Raw genomic sequence first — 18,615 nt, 5'->3', positions numbered from 1 at the left:
GTCTCAGCTTTTCCCCCTTCTTCACTTACATATATTTGGTGGGGGGGGGCACGATATGTTTCATTGGAGGTTACAGGCAAAAACAACCCATTTTAACGAAGACGCATACTACAACTTAAGACAACAGCGCCACCTCTGATCAACTTTCGTCCTACATGAGTATTTTCATTAAAAAAAAACATGTATGGGGCTATTTCAAATACGTATATTTATATTCACACAACTTGCTCGTAGCTTGGTGTTATAACTGAATGATATTGGGGGATCCATTCTTCTGCCAAGAAAACAACAAAAGAAATACGGTACAGCTTAAAAAGACGATAAGCGGTTGGAATGGATGGCTTCCAAGATTCTTAAAAACAATTTTGTAGCACTCAAAGAAAAGGCGTTCATGAAAATACAGCTGATTCATTAATTCACGTATTGTTTATTAGCAGCTTTCCATTGTTTGTGCTAAACAGGTTTAGCAAGTCACACGTCTAATTAAACCCTAAAATCATATCACGCCTTTAAAGCATTTTGTTTGGAGACCACGGCAAACAAAACGCTGAAGAACTGATAACATATTCGTTTAACGACTGAAGAGAGGTCAGTTCGAGGAGGATTAAGTTTTTGGAGGGGGGGTTGCCTTAGTTTAAATAATGAAAGCATCTGGCAGCGTTTGAGAAGACCCGAGTACTTCTGGTCAGCGGAGCGCTCGATCTGGAGAGACCCCACGTCGCTTTCCTGACGCCATCCGTGTCCTGTTTACGGCCCCGGACGGAGGGGGGCAAAAAAGAAAAATCAAGAGGAAATATTCAGTTTCAGGATTTGGTTTCAGAAAGCCGCGCTAGCGCAGTTTGGAAGGAGACTCTTTACAATGTGGAGAAGGAGATCGGCGGTAGGGGTGTCTGTCGGTTGCCTCATCCTTCTGGCCGCCGTATGCGATGCACATAGATGTGAGTAGATGATGGGGGGGCGAGTCATAAGAGGAGCTGTTTTTGTGCTCCGGGTTTCGTGCACCCACCCGGATGGGAGGGGGCGTTCAGCGGTGTAAAGTTTTAACGTTGTTTCCGATTAAGTTTATGATGTGTTAACTTTTGTCAGTCTGCGGTAGTAAACTTAAAACCGAAAAGGGATCGCACAACATAATCTTTCAGTTTGTCCAAATGAAAGTCGATGCGCAGAGTTTGACTTTACCTCGGTACACGCCAATTAAAGTTTTCAAAAAATAGCATGTTTTGTGTAATGTAGTGTTTTGTTTATTACTACCCATTCAGTTTCTCCTGTAGGGCAGGCATTAGACACATGGGATACTAAAACCTACCAAACACAACAGGGGCCGTAGAACATGGTTAATAAGGGTACACCATAATAAAATTAGCTGCCCACCAAATATAATTTTAACGTAATCGCAGAGACAACGTAATGTAAGACTGCAACACTGATTACAGTTGTACACCATGTGTCGAGCCACGTGGTTCTGGGTGCTCTGCGTGTATACCCAAGGCTGTTTTGGAGTGTTCACTATATCCTGATTAACAAAAATGGAAACATTACTTTTGGGATGAATTACATTCAGTTCCTACCTTTGTCTGACATGGCTTGCATTCAAGTAGTATTGAGAAAACATTACAATAATTGTAAAATTATATAGTAGTATCTTCATTGAATATTTCAGTCCCAAACTTATGGCTAGATGAGTCGAGGTCTCCAAATTACCCATAGTGTGAGCTGCAGTAGGCAGGTAAGGTCCAGAATCACTGCAATTCCTAGTTATGGACGATGGATGGGTGGATTGATGTTACTCAGTCTTGTCACACAAAGCAGTCAAGTGAAATTGTATCTCTAAATTGCAAACGGTGTTTGTCTGCACACACCCTGTAATACACTGGTATCTTGTGCTAGACAAGCAGTTATGGATGGGTGGATTAATAGCCATAATGATGATGGCATCAAAATCAAATTTTAAGTGTGAGGGGTGAGCGAATAACTCTAGCCAGCTATGAGCCTGGTGTAGGTGTTACCTGGCCTGTCCTCTTCCTCTGGTAAGCAAACCAATATTAGGCAAATTGTGTACGCACCATAGTGTACGCACCATAGTGTAAGCACCATAGTGTACGCACCATAGTGTAAGCACCATAATGTACGCACCATAATGTACTCACTATAGTGTACGCACCATAGTGTAAGCACCATAGTGTACGCACCATAATGTACGCACCATAGTGTACGCACCAGCGTTCGCGGCACCACCACTAATATGTCACCCTCTAGTGCACAAAGTCTACATTAAGGAGCCTCACTGGTACAGCCTCTGCTTGAGCCACATTAGCATGTTAGCATGACTGGCGCGCTGACTTCCACTCGCAGTCCTGACGCGGAGCGCGGCCTCGCAGTTCCTGGCCCGCCGTCGCCGGGCGAACACTCTCTTTGAGGAAAGCAAGAAGGGGAACCTGGAGAGGGAGTGCATCGAGGAGCTGTGCAACAAGGAAGAGGCCCGCGAGATCTTCGAGAATCAGCCGGAGACGGTGCGTTTCTGTAGCAATCCCGTCCGTTCCCGAGCCGTCTCAACTCTGGGCATGAGGTTCCAAGAAATAACTTTTATGGGGGCGCCGTGTCTGGCAGTAGGCATAGACAGCTCTAGATGGATGAGAGGATGGATGAGAGGAGATAAATGTAGATCAGCTTGGTCTCCGTGAACTGACGTCTGGGCATGTAGTACCAGGACAAACCATTCCTCAGCACTTCACTGTCTCCTGATGGATGAGAATGAATGGCTTGTCAATTTTCTTGATGTTCCGATTTCTTTTCACTCTGCCATCAAAGGGACTCTCATTCCAGCAGGAGAAGCCAGAGACATTACCATCCTGAAAGATCACCAATATTCCTTGGTCTGCAGTTACTTCCTGAATTATTCTAGTCCAGTATATCAGGTGCCAAACAAGGCTTTAGCCATAGAGTCAACATCGGGTGAGATCATGAATATAATAATAATATATATTGGGGGGGGACATTGTGAGCACATTTGAATAATGGGGGGGGCTTGTCCTGAATGGTTGTAGTTCAGTATAAGAGGGACTAAAGGTGATCTGTAGATCCTGATTTTATAAAGTTATATATTATAAAATCATGGCCCACAGATTACCTTTGGCACCTGATATAATGGACTATAACCATTCAGGAAGAAACTGCAGACCAAGGAATATTGATAGTCTTTCACAACAGTGATCTGCCAAAGCTAAAGGTGATCTGTGGACCCTAATTATATAATACACTATTTTATAAAATCAGGATCCACAGATCACATTTGGCACCTGACACACTGCATATATTAAATTCTCACAGTTCCAAGGGCACTTGTCTTAATTGTCTAAAAACTCGCCTAGGAAAGCAAATTCTATTTCCAAAATTCAGGTCTGAACTGACATTTTGTTTTGCAAAATGATGACATGCATTTCTCGCACTGATTATCTTTAATTCTATGTTCATGTCATTGTGGTCATGAGTGAATTTCAAGCACTTATTGAGTGCGTATGTTTTTTTTTTTTTGTGTGTGTGTGTGAATAAGCAATATCAAGTTACTGGTTGATTTATTCACTCCATTGACTTGTCTGCTGCAGTTTACTTTTTATGCCAATGTATTTACTGTGTATGATTAAATGTCTGGAGTTAGATGGAAATCTTGGTTAAGTGTTGGTTAAGAATGTTTGTGTGCGTGTCAAGCAAAACATACCAGCACGTAGCACGAATGACCTGTAACTGGCCCCAAACAGTCTTGTTTAGCGACCTCTGTAAAATATTTACTTCTCCTTCTTATCAAATACATTTGTTTTTCTCCAAAATTGACACGGGGCTTATTTTTGTTGCTCATAATGTTGTACAGGAAAGGAAAATAGTTTCATACTGACTTGTCTTTTTAAACATGAACTGAAACTCATCCTATTTTTTTTGGTTTCTCTTTGGTTTACAGGAATACTTTTATCCTAAATATATTGGTAAGTCATAAAAATTTTTTATAGCATCCAAATCAACTTACACAGCCAAAAACTAACATCAGTAATAAAAATATCTGGTATAGTTTTTAGAATATTCCAAAAATCACTAATATAATTGTTATATTTGATTCAGGTAAAGTACTTTCTTTAAAAGGTCCAATAGTTGGCCAAGAGTTTCTACCAGCAAGCTTTAGCCAATCTACATCATTTTACACGGCACTGCCTGCTCCTTTATGGTCAGTCCCCAAAGTGTCTGGTCGTCCACTGTTTGGGAACGATCACGTGACACGATGGGACATGTGCAAGCATGAGCCCCCAGCTCTGGAGCCGACGGGCGTGCCAAGCGTTGGTGTGTTTTCATCCCAGTAGGCCGCATCGTGTTTCCAGGGCTTGCTCTGCTTTGATGCGAGGCCTAGTAGGACAGCGATGATGGTTCTCTGTTCCAGAAGCACTAACAAACCGTCTGCAGAGCAGTATTGCGACACTACTAAGTTACACAAGACAGAACAACTGCAAAACTCAACCCAATAATACAGTGGCTACCATCCCACTTACGGGAAGATTACATAACATAGTGTTGTGAAATCTTTAAACAGCTCCTACCTTTTTTTTAAGGGGACTGAGGGGATTTTTTTCTGGAGTTCATCAGGTAGCATTTATATGTGGTAATGGAAGAATGAATTCGATGTCTATTTCAGGATGTTTGGGACAGTTCCGTGTTGGTGTGGACAATGCCCCCACTGAGCATGATGGAATCCAAGACCTACGCGCTTGTGTGACAGGTGGGTGTGTGAGTAACATCCTCAGGCGACCCCCCCCCCCCACCACCACCACCACCGCCACCTTCTGTGTTCATCAATGTCTTTCTGTGCATTGCTTTTGGGTTTCTATGTATTGTGTTTGTTATTATTTATTGAGACAGTTGGTATTTTGGATGTGTGCATATTCACCCGCTGCGCCTCTCGTAGGGATCAGCAACCAGTGCATCCCGTTGCCCTGCTACCAGGAAGGATATGAGCGCTGTGATGATGGGCAGGGCTCCTTCACCTGCATCTGCCGTCCTGGATGGAGGGGCATTCTCTGTAATGAGGGTGAGAGAGGAGTTTGACGGGCCTGCCGTGCTTCTATGCCCGTGTCCTCGGCGACCCACAGATAGTCCACGTTTTTGCTCCCTCCCAGCTCCCGTAGGGGAGCGGAAATGTGGACTGTCTGGTAGGGAGCTCAGAGGGAGTGAAAACATGAGCCGACTGTGGGTCCTCAAGGACCGGATTGGGAAACAGTGCTGTACAACAACAACAACAACAGTGTACCCCCAACGCCACAAAAATAATCCTCAGCTCCAATTCTGTACCTTAAATGAAACTACATTTACCTACAGCAAAGGTACAATTGGTCGACCCTTGAGGGTACAGCTCCAGTGACAAGTATTTGTACCCTCAAAGGTATAAATTGGTACTTTTTCCTGACAGTGTTGAGAAGTATGACCAAAATGTACAATATGTTTGGGTGAAAAAATAATGAAAAGAATTTGACAACAAATAAAGTAGAAGTTAAGGATATCAAAGGATAGGCACTGTGCCGATCAACCCGTTCGGCGATAGGTGGCCACCCAGGGCTCCACCTTCTGAGGCGGTTTCCATGAAGCTTGCCAAGGGTATCACGATTTTAATGAAAACCAGGTGCCTGCATTATACAGCCCTGCATGTAAGGGAATGGAAGAGAAACAAAAATTCAAGATGATGGGTATGGTGGGAATGAGCTGCTGATTAGGTTTGAAAAACAACAGATGATAACCCAGCCAGTCCGAAGATACCCTTCAGACGGGTGATTCTCCAGCTTTTGGGGGTGAGGCGGGTGGGTTTACTCAATGCCAAAAGGAGAGGTGTGCCAAATTCCACTGATGTGTCGGATCAGATATCGACGAGTGCACGGACCCGGATTTCCCCGCCGGCTGTGAGCAGAAGTGCGTCAACCTCCCCGGAAGTTTCCACTGCATGTGTGAAGATGGCTACACCTCCTGGGAGAAGATCCACTGCAAAGGTGAGTCCGTGTTCGGGTGTCGGTTGGGGCCCAGGAATGCATGGAGGATGAGGGATATTTCAGGAACTGCCTGGGCTGGAGACAGAGTCTTGTTTCCAGCCCAGAGAACAGAGCCAAATGTTTTGGAGCCCGGACAGCTGTTTCGGGAATGCTGATATCTTCCCGTGAGAGCACAAAAGTTTCCAATACAGCAGCATAGGTCGCCAGCGGCGTCCAGGAAAGTGTGGGAAATGGTTTCTTGTTTTCTCCCTCCGCATTGGGGCCTAAGAGCAGTTTGAGTGTGTTTCAGTGGTTTACTTGGCAAAGCGTGACCATGTGTCTGTGTTTCAGAATAAATCTCCCAACTCGTCCTTCTGCAGATGTTAACGAGTGTGCCATACACCCGGCTATCTGCGGCCTTGCCACCTGCCAGAACACCCTGGGCATGTATGAGTGTCTCTGCGAGCCTGGGTTCAAGTACACGTCACGCTCCTGCCAAGGTGAGGGGTCCTGCCTGGTTACTGACCAGCCAGACTGCTCACGTGGACTAGAGGCCACGCCTACTTCCACATACTGAACCAATTATCATTTCATAAATGTAGGGTTACTTGCGAGGAATAGTGGTGGGCAGGTTTTTCCTGTTCAAATATGAGAGTAATGGCTCTCTACAGTGTTTGAATTTCCTGTAGAATTATAAGGAAGTGGTAATCCAGTAGTTATCATGAGTAAATCATAACCAAATCCTAACTCAGATCCCTGGTTGACAATGTAAGGCTTTTCCACTGACAAAGAACCGCTTTTCTTCTGGTTCGCGAACCAGTTTAATTCAGAATCGGGTACCAACCAGATACCGGATTCCACCAGTTTTTTGTCTCGGCTGTTGGCACCATTGCGTCATCAGTGGTGGGTGTAGCTGAGTAGGCGGGGTTTAGAGAACCCCAACAGGATGGCAGGCCTTGTTGTTTACCTGCAAGTAGAGGACAGTGTGGGACAGAATCTTAACTGTCCTGCTCCCACAGGAGTATGTTGTATTTTGTCCTGCTCCCGCCCGCAAAGGAAAAATACGTTTTGTTTGGCTATGCTTATTTTGCAGTTAAAACAGGCTACATTTCACATAATAATAGGCCAGTCATACATATAAAGTGGTACCTCGGTTCTCGAACTCACTAGAACTCGAATTTCTTGAAAGTCGAACAAACCAGTTTGACCTAGAACTCGATCTGAATATCAGAAGTCAAACCGTGAACGCTGACCTACTGTAATATAAATTGTACGCGCCAGGAAATGAGTCATACTACAATGCAATTCTTACTTGAATGCCTTCTTTACAGACTGGACGATTAACCAAATAAACCACCGCAACATTACAGTAACTAACAATAAATAAACGACTAACTTATTAGAGCATTTATGTCATTTATTTAAACTTTATTTTACCAGGTAAATTAAATGAAAACCAGTTCTCACTGCTTTACGTGATATTCGGGAGAAATAGCAGATTATGCATCGGAACTGCCTGGGATACAAACGTCATGCGTGTAATTAAACTCCTCAGCCAATAAGGGCTAAGGTGTGTCGTCACGGAGGCGGTTCCAGTTTGTGCAGCTGGGTGAGAGGCCGCAATGCATCTAACCGTAATGCATTGCGTCAGGATCAGAATGCGTTGCTTTAAGCCAGTGCTGTAAGCAAGTCAAATGCACCCAATGACCGGACTGGGGAAACAAACTGAAATGCGGACTTAATACAGAGGACTAGTGACGACAACCAGAAACAGCTGATCACATGGGGATCCCACACGAGGTTTACGAGGGGGTCGTGGCACACGGAAGGAGTGGACGATCGTATCACGACAGGACAGGGGTAATGTTGGGATAAGATCTTTATTGTTTTGGAAGCCATTAAGAAAAAAATGCTATTCTTGTTTTATCCTGTTCATTTTGTGTTTAAATGCTAAAAAAATTTTTAAAAAAATTAATTGGTTTTCCATTATTTCTTATGGGAAAAATTCAATCAGAACTCGAACTTTTTAGGATTCGATCTGGAGTCCGGAACGGATTAAGTTCGAGAACCGAGGTACCACTGTACATGTATTTCGACTGTAACGTTAGCAATAACAGGTCATAGATCTGCATGAACAAAATCCAATAATTTGTGTTTTGTTTCAGTTTTTAATGCAGTTGTCACTTTTGATTTGCGTGCACTTTTAGTAAATGTCAGTGTAGCCCTTCGTAGTGTCTGACCCTTCGAAACTGAACACACATGGCCCTGAAGTGCCAGACGTGTGCCCGGTGTATGATAGTATTTTCTTGCATTTGTCACAACAGGCAAACGGTAGGTGGTTTCCATTGCAGTTGCTTACAGTGGAATAGGACTGTGAAATATCTTATTTCCCCACATATGGTTTGACATTTATGTAGTTATATATTTTTCTATGGATTTTTCCTTAAACTGGCACTTACATCACAAGTTACCCCGATAAGCCAGTAACCCAGCTTCGTAGTACAGGCCACAGGTTCTGACAAGAGTGACGAGGGACTTTCAAAATGCCAGTGTCCTTCCGGAAGTTCCAGAATAGGCTAGCTGTGTAGAAATCAAATTAGGCACCCATCCATATTCTGTAACCGGGTTGCAGGTGGTTCGGAGTCCATCCTGGAGGGTATGGGTGCAAGGCAGGTAAAAACTAACCCATGGCAGGGCACACACACACACCCACACACACACCCCCACAGACACACCCCCACACACACACCCCCACAGACACACACCCACACACACACACCCACAGACACACCCCCACACACACCCACAGACACACACACACACCCACAGACACACACACACTCAGACACACACACACCCACACACACACATGCACACCTACGGGCATTCTGGTAACTCCAATTAACCTCAGCATAATTTTGGACTGTGTGAGAAACCTGAGTACCTATAGGAAACCTCACGATGACCCAGAGGTGTGAGGCAACAGTGCTAACCAGTGCACCACCATACCGCCCCCAAATTAGGCATAGTAGCCTGTTGTTCTTTCGCACGGTGACATTTTTAATGTAACTTTATGTTCACTCACAAACATGGATAACAGTTTGATAAAATAACAGAAAAATATATTTGAGCTATACTTATTTATTTTTAATCTTTTCGAGAAATTCTGCGAGTCATTTCTATTCTCCCACTCCCACAAACATATCTGTCACTTCCTGTTCACTATCTCATTCAAAAATAAAAATTTGTCACGCGCTCTTTCTTGCGGCGGGTCCTGTGGGAGTCCTGCAGGAATGCAGACCTCTTGCTGTGAGCATTCGTGATTCGCCGAAGGACCTTAGTACACGCCCACTCATGATGTCATCATGGTTCCCTTTCGGGGACCATAGCTTTTTGGTTTGGAACCTGTTTTTAGTTTGGTGTAAATGTTCAGAACCATTCAAAAATCAGTTTGCGAACTGGAGTGGAACCGGTTCTCTGTTGGTGGAAAAGCACCATGTGACAGGCTGGAGCCCTGTCCAGGGTGTGGCTCACCTTATTCCCCGCCTAATACCCCGCCTTAGCTCATGGTGTTGGCTTCTCTGCGTAGATATCGACGAGTGTGCTCTGGGGTTCTGCGGTGGCACGTGCATCAATACCATTGGAAGTTTTTCATGCCACTGCGAAGGGTGGAAGGGCCTGCAGCTGGCCACGGATGGACGGACCTGTGAGGTATGCTTCCAGGGAAAAGACAGCATTGAATTTTATTCCTGAGCGTAAAATGGGGCTCTCAAAAAGGAGATTGTAAGACATATTTTCTTGGACAGAAAATCCCTGTTTGTATTGAACTGGACGACTCCAAGGATGCGGAAATTCTGTATCTCGGGGAGCAGTTCACTGGGATTCCTGTCATTTACCTGCGGTACCGCCTTCCAGAAAATTCCAAGTGAGTTCTCCCCCCACCGGTGTGTCTGAGTGTGTGTAACCACTAAACAGTCTAAGCCTCTAAGGGAACCCATGTATGCTAATTAACTCTTTATTTATGGGTAGCTAAATTTGTTAGCTAACCCGATGTTGCATGTCACAGACAAATGTTTCAGACTGTGATTGTTCAGACATTTGGAAACTGTCAGGTTTACTCAGTGTGGTTCAACAAATTATTTTAGCATCAGGGTGTGAGATCATTGTGTTATTTTTCAAGTCCCTCACATTCCTGAGTACCATCATTTTTTCCCACTGTAAGGTTTACAGCAGAGTTCGACTTCCGTACCTTTGACCCAGAGGGTGTGATCCTTTATGCTGAATCATCCCCAGAGGCCTGGTTCTTACTGGGTCTGAGGGATGGTCAACTTGAGGTCCAGTTCAGCAAGGACAAGTCGTTCAAGAGCACTAGAGGTGGAAAAGAGATCAACGACGGGCAGTGGCATGTGGTGAGAGTGCGATAACTTGATGACAAGCCATCATAAGATATTGCCTTTGGACCACTGGGCAAACAGAGTTTGTGGTTTACATTTTCTACTGGGCTTGTGACTTTTGGCGCTTATCTACTGGCATACAGGAACTGACCCGAGAAACCACAAAGACAGCATAGTTCAGTTTAGGCAGGCTTGCGGCTGCGCTAGTAAGCAGGGCTGTGTCAGAACGGGTTGCAATGGAAAATCGTCAGTTCCTGGTACGGGTCAGGTAAGGCTAGGTTCTTGGTGGCAGTGGAAAAGCACCATTTGTTCTGCCCTGTAGATATCGGTGGAGGAGCTGGACCGCAGTGTCAGTGTGAAGATCAGCAGGCAGGCTGTTATGAGCATCACCAGCCCAGTGAACCTGTTCAATCCCGTCAACGGGAAGCTGGACACCAAAGTGTACATCGCCGGGCTTCCCAACCATACCGACAACCTCATGAAGCCGGTAAAACACACCCACCACCCATCCTCTAATCTGCTACAGTTAGCACAGATTTCCACACTATAGCCATGTTTGTAATTATAGATAAATGCTTTTATAAGCAACAGGGGACATTAAAGGTGCAAGACCATTCATAATGCAGCTCAACGTATCATCCGATTTTAAAAAGTTAGCCGTACTGTTTCCTAAACTACATCTGTTGCAGCTTTAACAAAAGCTGGAAGATAATCCAAAAGCTGTAAGAAACTTTTGGGTGGAAGCCAACAGATGGTGCTGTTTTGCTGCAGGTGTTACACAAAGTGCCAAACAGTTACTCAGGTTTTTGAGATGGGCCTTGCAAATGGCGATGGAGATGGTACCAAAGAGCCCTGCACAAATACTTCAGTTTTGTTTTTGCACTAAAATCATTTACTTAACTCAATGCTTATTGAAAGGATTCTAGGTACAGTATTCCTCGGATATGTCACTGGGTTATGCTATCAAATTTTTCAACCTACCAAAACCTTAGGTAAAGTATAACAAAAGCCTCTCTAATTATACCCAAAGAGGAAAAACCATTTCATCAGGTGCACTGAACCATGCTGTAGTCCAGCCACTGGAGTTGATTTGACATGGCTATCGCTTAAAGGTCTACGCGAGTCCTCAGCATACTGCTAGCATTTGTGTGGCTCTTGGTCCTCTTTCAGATTAATCCCAGGCTAGATGGCTGTATCCGTGGTTGGAACCTGATGAACCAGGGAGGATCAGGGGTCAAGGATGTGATCCAGGAAAAGAAAAGCAAGCACTGCCTTATTGAGGTGGAGCGAGGGTCCTACTTCGCTGGAGCTGGGCTTGCAGAGTTCAACCTGGACTACAGTAAGTACAGGAATCTAATACCACCTGGACTATAGTATGTAGTTCAAAAGGATTATGGTGCATATGGTTTGCAGTACAGAAAACGGATCCATGGGCTATAGAAACCAAACTGGACTTTATTCTTGAGGGTTACTGCTAGCTTATGTCTTGTCCTCTGGTCTGTCTGGTTATTTAACATAAAATGAAATGAAATGATGCTTTGTTTATTTGTATGAGTACAGATACATAGGGATGCTTCTTTCACATATCCCATCTTGCTCTCCTTTGCGACACACACATTATACACAGTTCAGAGCAAAGTTTTATATCTGTTTAGATTTTTTTTTTAGATATATCAGCAGCTCAATATTTAATATTTACATTTATCTTTTCAGAGGAAGCAGATTCTTGGAAGATCAACCTTAATATGAGAATTCGACCATCCAAAAGTACTGGAGTCCTGTTTGCCCTTGTCAGGAACAACACGGTGCACATCTCCATCTCTATGGTGGCCCAGGGACTTGAGGAGTCAGTAAGTCTGTCCGGCCGGTTGCTGTGATGATCAGCTGACCCACCCCAGCTTCATCCTGTCTGCGCAGGCCCCTGTGCTCTCCTGAGTATATCGTTGTGCTTCTCAAAGACCCTGCAGGTCTTCCTGGGAGACGTAAGCGTGGCAAAGCTGGAGTCCGTGATGCTGTGCTACCCGGGTCACTTGTCTGTGGAGCTCGCCATATCCAGATCCAAACTCGAGATCCTGGCCAATTCCTCCAACATCATGTATGCTCAGCCCGAAGTCCTACAGAACCTCCTCGCCGCCCTTGATCCCACAATGCAAGAGCCCATCAGCACTTTTGTTGGAGGTGTCCCAGGTAAGGTATTTTTAACTCTCTCTCCATATGTAGGTGGCTAATACATTTATACTTATGTGTTTATCATATGCACATTTGTTTAATTCTATAACTCAGTATTTTTGGAGTCCTGTGGCCTGTACTACGAAGCAGGGTTACTGGCTTATCGGGGTAACTTGTCGGATTCATTGGCTGCTGTTTTTTCACATCCTTTCATCAAAATGGCATTCATTCCACTCACTCAGCACTTGTCACATTCCTGCATTCCACTCATTTAGTCACTTTTTAATGTTACTCCTTTTGCCGTTTGTGTGGGCTGGGCTGCTTGCTTTGTATTTTACATGTCTTCCCGTCACGCTGAAGGGATGTTATAAAACCAACACTGGGGTCAGAGCTACTAGAAAAAGAGAAATATTTACATGCAACTTTATCTCCATTCCAAAGTAAAGATATCGTGCACTATCGTGGAGACCTTGTATTCCAGCTCCCAGAGATGTCTGGCTCCTCTGTGAAGAATATATTCTGTATTCTCTCACCTTATAATAAGTGTTTTTATAATAAGTCCATAGCAAGCACTTGGCTCTAACAGCTATGTCCAAATATCAAACAGTATATAAAAACCTTGAGTTGCCTATATACAACCTGTTTTATTCCTTCAGTGTTCATAGTCAGAGTGCTGGAAGCATCGTTTTGGAATAAGGATAGGAGACTTTGGACTTTTTCCCCCTGCGGTGTGTGTTTACCCTGACGTCTCTCTCTGTCTTTCCATGGATAGAGGTTCCTCTAACTGCCACCCCTGTGACTGCCTTCTACCACGGCTGCATGGAGCTCACCGTCAATGGCCGGAAGCTGGACTTCGACGAGGCTGTGAGCAAACACAACAGCATCAAGTCCCACTCATGTCCTCGGGTGTCAGACTATTGAATGACCTTTTTTTTGTTTTTGTTTTTACACTGTGTACTCCTTTCCTGATGTGTAAACTGTCACTTTGTATTCAGAGCATAATTTAATCTCCGTTACATTAAAATTTCATTAATATTTAATATTGTAGGAATTTTATTCAGACAACTGTATATTAAAAAGTTGCAAAACACTGGTATGTGGGTTTTATAGAAATATAAATGTAGCGCTTTATTTGCAGGTCTGAATCAATGATTCTAGTTTTGTGATGGTTTTTTTTTTTGTTTGTTTTTTAGATAAACTGATTGTTACGTGGTAAAAACAACGAATCCCAGATCCCTTACAAGCCGTTGGAATATCGGTCTCGCTAAAGTATCCGTCGCCTGTTCGAACGTCAAATAGTTTTTTAAGTACTTTATGATAAGTTGTGTCCTTTCCGCTGAGATTTTTTCAAAGACGTGTATTTCGTTAATTTTAATAAAAACTATTGAAAGTGATTTTTTGTTAACTTTTTCATTTGCGCTAGTGAAAACGATCTTTGAGCTTCGCCCACGGGATTTTGCTTTGGAACGTCAAAATAAACTAATGGAGAGTGAAAATGTTTGCGGATAGAAGTTGGTTTTATGGAGAAAGTAGAAGCGATGCCGACTTTGCGTGTGATGGATGGATGGATGGATGGCGTGACTACCGGGACGGGGGATGGTCACCTCTCCGCACGGTCTGAGGCTAAATATTTCCGATTTTAAGCGGCGTGTTTTTAAATGGGCAGGGAAATGGTGCGTCATTCGGGATAATTTGACAGGCTTTTTAAGAGGGCGGTACCATAGACGCTCAGTTAGGAGTGACTACAGTAGATCACCTTAATTTTACGCCATTTTTTTTTCCCTAAAACGGGGGGAGGAGAAAGAAAGAGGAGAGGCAGGGGGGAAAAGGAGCTCCGGTGGAAAGGTCTTTTTTTTATTACACCGAGGACAGCCGGCTCCGCAGTAAGGAGACACGCAGGAATATGGAGGCAGTATAAGAAGAGGAAGGAGGACATCTGTGTAATGCCGCTGGTCGTGCGGGCAAAGGCGCTGATCTGTATGCAGCTACTGCGGCTGTCGGCCACCACACTCAGCTGAACCAGGGAGGAGGAGGAGGGGGGAGAGAAACTTTCTCCGTCCGGCAAAGCAAACATGCGGCGGGCTGCGACTCTCTTTCCGCCGGGATGCCCGCCGCTCCTGGTTCTCCTGCTGCTGTTGCTGGTGCTTCCCCACTCCTGGCAGCGTAAGTATCCTAAATCTACCTCTATTTGCTCAGTTCACTGTGCATGTTTTTTTTCTTTTTGCCCGGGTTTATGTTTGACTTTAGCCGGTTGCATTTCCCTTCGCTGCGGGAAAAGCAGCCTCGCTCCTGCGCCGTGATTCCCTCCCCCTGCGCACAGAAGCATCCTGAATCACGCTGAATCCTCACTTCTCCCTTCGGCCGCATAGGGGGCATGAGGGACGGCTCTACCCGGGGCAAACTGCTGCATAGGGCATCTGGTTGGAAAAGGAACAGCCGCCGATATGCATTTTCTGTCCGCCTTCCTCTTTTGCAGTGTCGCTGTCGCCGGAGGAGGCGAACCAGTTCCTGAAGCGGGGACGACGCGCCTACCAGGTTTTCGAGGAGACGAAGCAGGGCCACTTGGAGCGGGAGTGTGTGGAGGAGCGGTGCAGCTATGAGGAGGCGCGGGAGGTGTTTGAGAACGACCCGGAGACGGTGAGGGAGCCCGAGCCGCATTACCACAGGCATTACAGCGAATTTTTATTTTTTAATTACTGCCACAGGATCAAACAGCGGCTTCTTTGGTTTTATTAGTCCCATATGACCTTTGTTTGGAACGGCACAGTCTGTTTTACTCTGACCTACAAAATCAGCACTTTGATTAAATGTACATGCTTGCGCAAAGAATATCTTTTTATTTTATTATTTTTTTAATGGTGACCCTCCCATTTTTATAGTTTGTACCTGTCTTTGCTATAGTTAAAAATTTCCGATTCTTTTGTGATTGCAAAAGATTTTGTTAAAGATTTGTGATGGTACCCAGCAGGGCTGCAGTGAGGTTTGCGTTAAAGCTAGACTGATATTTCCTTGTACAGCAGGGCTGCAGTAAGGTGTGTCTTCAGTATGCAGGGGCAGCAGAGGGGTTAAAGACACTGACAGATTTCGGGGACCCAGCACTTAAAACAGAGGCCCTTGAATGTGTAAAATGATAGCTAAAAGTGAGTGGGGGGGCAAAGTGACATTTTGTCATTGGATCCAGAATTTTTAGGTGTGACCCTGTGGGAATGTGTCACTGTGTTGAATTAATTTGATCGACAGCTCTCCATGCGGCGTGGCACATTAACTGCTGATTTCACTGAAAGTCGTCCTCTATTGTCCTTTATGGGTGACCCCCCCCCCCCCCATAGATTTGAGCGCTGTTGACCTTAGCAGTTCTCCTGTCCCTCCCCAGTGGATTGTAGTCGGAAGAGTATCTGCAGAGCTCTCATTAAGAGTGGGTGACTCACGGTTGGAGGCTTATCTGATACATGGAACCACTTGGCACACAAGTAAACCCCGAAGCCGGGGGGGGGGGATGTGGTTCCAGGTGGCCTTCACGTTTGATCCTGAGCACGGTGCCATTACAAAGCCCCTCGGCCCCTGCCAGATCCCATCAGATCCAGTTCCATGCTGCCACCCCATATCCTGGAAATGTTGGGGGGGGCGTGGCCCGGCCCGTGATTATGCAATACAGTCAGCTTCCAGGCTGGAGTCTCTCTGGTGTCTCTGAGCATCATCTTAAAGTAAGAGGATGAGTGTCGTGCCACCGGCGGAGTTTAATCGTAAACCCGGTGCGGGGAGGTGACCCTGAGCTGGGGGTCATGCTGTTTTTTTTTTTTTTTGTTTGTTTTTTTTTGGGTTTGTGTGCGTGTGTGTGTGTCATGTAATCTTCTGTTTGCCTGTCGCTGGTCGTGAAAGGACAACATGTGGCTCAGCAAGTTATGATGCTGTGCTTGTGATCGCAAGGTTACCGGTTCAAATCCCAGGGTTGACAGACCGATGACACCATTGGGTCTCAATTGATTCGGAAGCTGTCTGACTGTACCGTTTCTGTTGAACGTTGCTGTGGACGAAAGCATTTGCTAAATTTCTTAAAAAGGAAGGGGGTCAGCTATGGTAGACTATGGTCTAATCATGTCTTGTGGGTCATGGTAGACACTGCCATTTGAGGTTCAGTGTCAAGGACTGTGGTTGGCAGAGCTTCCGATCGCCGTGGTGATGCAAGGATTCGCTTGCAGTCATGCCAAACATTATTTATTATTAAATGCTGTCCTGCGGGCTCTGCAGTAGGACAGCTTTTGCTGCAAGTCACGGCATCTACGGCGTAACGTGACACTTCGCTTGGTTCCGCCTCCGTGTCATCCTGGCGGACCGCCTCATCAGACGGCTGGAACCCAGACAGCAGCCGGAACGTTCTGACTTTCGTCTTCCTCGAAACGCAGGAAAACAAAACGCAGACGTGTCGTAACAGGGAAACCCAGGGGAATGGTGACGCAGGCATGGGAGGATGGGAAACTGGGGCTGTCACTCAGAGCGGCTTCTGCGCAGATGGAGGACCTTGAGTTAGACGTTCCGCCTGGGGGGGCAGGAGGAGTAAAGGGCTGTTTTACCCAAATTTTCTGTGCTGTGGAATTAATGATGACATTGTCTAGATGATGATCTGGTCCGACCTTTGACCTGAGTTTCCCAGCTCAGGACATGATCATTGTGTTTGTCCCTAATAAGGGCCCCCTCCAGGCCAATGTCCCTGGTTTAATACCCATCTAAAGGCTGTAGCGAGTTACTCTTTATGCGACGGGAAAACAGGCAGTTCTCACTCTTTGTTCCTCTGTGGAATTTGCCCCCCCCCCCCAACCACCCCGCCCGCTGTTTTGATTTCTCTGGCTTTTTGGCTTTGTTAGACTGTAAAGCTTGACCCACATAGAAGCAGTACATTCCAAGCAATATCAGAGTGTTACTGGGGGCTGCACGCCGATAACCAGCTCAGACTGTGTCGGCACAAGTTCCAATGCAGGAATAATTTTTTTGTTAAACATTACGGAGCTCTTCTTGGTGTGTAAGAGATTCCCGACTCCTCTTTAGTCCCGGATGAGCAGGTAAGCTCAGGGGATGCACTTTCGGCTCTGCATGTGGTGCGTTTATATGCACCGTGGTGCGCGAAGTGTGTATGAGCATCTGCAGGGAGACTGCATGCTGTTTGTGACCCTCCGCTTAACCCGAATGCCCACCAGGGCTATAGCTCTGGGGTCACTGCATAATTCTGCAGTGGGTCACTGCAGTTTCAAAGCCACGCCTTGACCATCCCGGTGACCCCGACGGGGTTCGCGGCCCCTGCTTCGTGTCGGCCTCCTGTCTGGGATGTGAGCCCTCGTCTGTTCTCAGAGCTCTGTGAGCTACAGATACTGTCTGGGGGGATTTGAGGTGGTCCCGCTGTTCAGTGTAGCTGCTGCAGTTATGATTCACCCCACTCATACCATGATTCAAGAACCCCAATCTAGACTGACTCTAAATCCTAGAAATTTCCATAATCCCATACGTCTAAACTGGTCTCCCACTAGCATCGATATTACTGAAGTAGACTGTCTGTGCCTTTTAGGGATAAGGGTCAGCTGGGTTGAGTGGTCAGCTAAGCTCTGCTAAATACTAACTTTGTGCAGACGCGCTACACCGGACGTTCCGGCAGGTCACCGGTTTTGGGATCCCCCCCCCCTCAGCATTTCCATTCTCCCTCTTTTGCAGGACTACTTCTATCCCAAGTATCTGGGTAAGTGCCAGAGACGGCCGTGATCGCTCTCCTTGCGTAGGATGAGTCTGCATTTGCGTGGACGAGGTCGTGGTCGAGCGTGACTGACCGCTCCACCGTCTCTCTCTCTCTGCGTCAGACTGCATACACAAGTTCGGGGACTCTGAGAGGAAGAGGCAGGACCTGATCACCTGTGTGCACAGTGAGTGCCCTCAGGCTTTTCCCTATTTTTTTTTACTCTCCATCTTCCACGTTATCTGTCGCTCCTCCAATTCCCTCTGCAGCGAGGATGTGTGCAAGTTTTATTAATAGCAGGATGGGGGGGGGGCGCTCTCGTGCTCCTCGTTCAGCT

The 18,615-nt window shown here is 45.7% G+C and overlaps 2 protein-coding genes across 3 annotated transcripts in view; both read left to right on the top strand.

The window, feature by feature from the left end:
* The first annotated feature begins 133 nt into the window (after nt 1-133).
* pros1 (protein S) lies at nt 134-13,953 on the top strand. Its single transcript, XM_023835193.2, has 15 exons — nt 134-938; nt 2,353-2,510; nt 3,953-3,977; nt 4,676-4,759; nt 4,946-5,068; nt 5,892-6,017; nt 6,377-6,496; nt 9,586-9,707; nt 9,803-9,921; nt 10,219-10,405; nt 10,713-10,877; nt 11,561-11,729; nt 12,104-12,240; nt 12,349-12,577; nt 13,332-13,953. The coding sequence occupies exons 1-15, from the start codon at nt 860-862 to the stop codon at nt 13,478-13,480; spliced, it is 1,992 nt and encodes a 663-aa protein (XP_023690961.2). The 5' UTR covers nt 134-859; the 3' UTR covers nt 13,481-13,953.
* Nucleotides 13,954-14,283: 330 nt separating this feature from the next.
* Nucleotides 14,284-18,615, top strand: part of gas6 (growth arrest-specific 6) — a 12,421-nt gene continuing 8,089 nt past the window's right edge. For both annotated transcript variants that reach the window (XM_023835211.2, XM_023835202.2), the window contains exons 1-4: nt 14,284-14,722; nt 15,036-15,196; nt 18,260-18,284; nt 18,403-18,465. In XM_023835211.2, the coding sequence (XP_023690979.2) occupies nt 14,632-14,722; nt 15,036-15,196; nt 18,260-18,284; nt 18,403-18,465 (340 nt within the window). In that variant the 5' untranslated portion in view covers nt 14,284-14,631. The remainder of the gene's footprint in view (nt 14,723-15,035; nt 15,197-18,259; nt 18,285-18,402; nt 18,466-18,615) is intronic.

The sequence above is a fragment of the Paramormyrops kingsleyae genome, chromosome 1 (assembly GCF_048594095.1).
Source record: "Paramormyrops kingsleyae isolate MSU_618 chromosome 1, PKINGS_0.4, whole genome shotgun sequence".
In the NCBI taxonomy this organism is placed as follows: Eukaryota; Metazoa; Chordata; class Actinopteri; order Osteoglossiformes; family Mormyridae; genus Paramormyrops; species Paramormyrops kingsleyae.
This window is presented reverse-complemented; position numbering and strand designations above follow the sequence as displayed.

Coding starts and splice junctions, on each gene's coding strand:
- pros1 (XM_023835193.2), top strand. CDS start 860: ATGTGGAGAAGGAGATCGGCGGTAGGGGTGTCTGTCGGTTGCCTCATC. Junction 6,018..6,376: donor GGAGAAGATCCACTGCAAAG/GTGAGTCCGTGT, acceptor GTCCTTCTGCAG/ATGTTAACGAGTGTGCCATA. Junction 9,708..9,802: donor CGGATGGACGGACCTGTGAG/GTATGCTTCCAG, acceptor TTTCTTGGACAG/AAAATCCCTGTTTGTATTGA.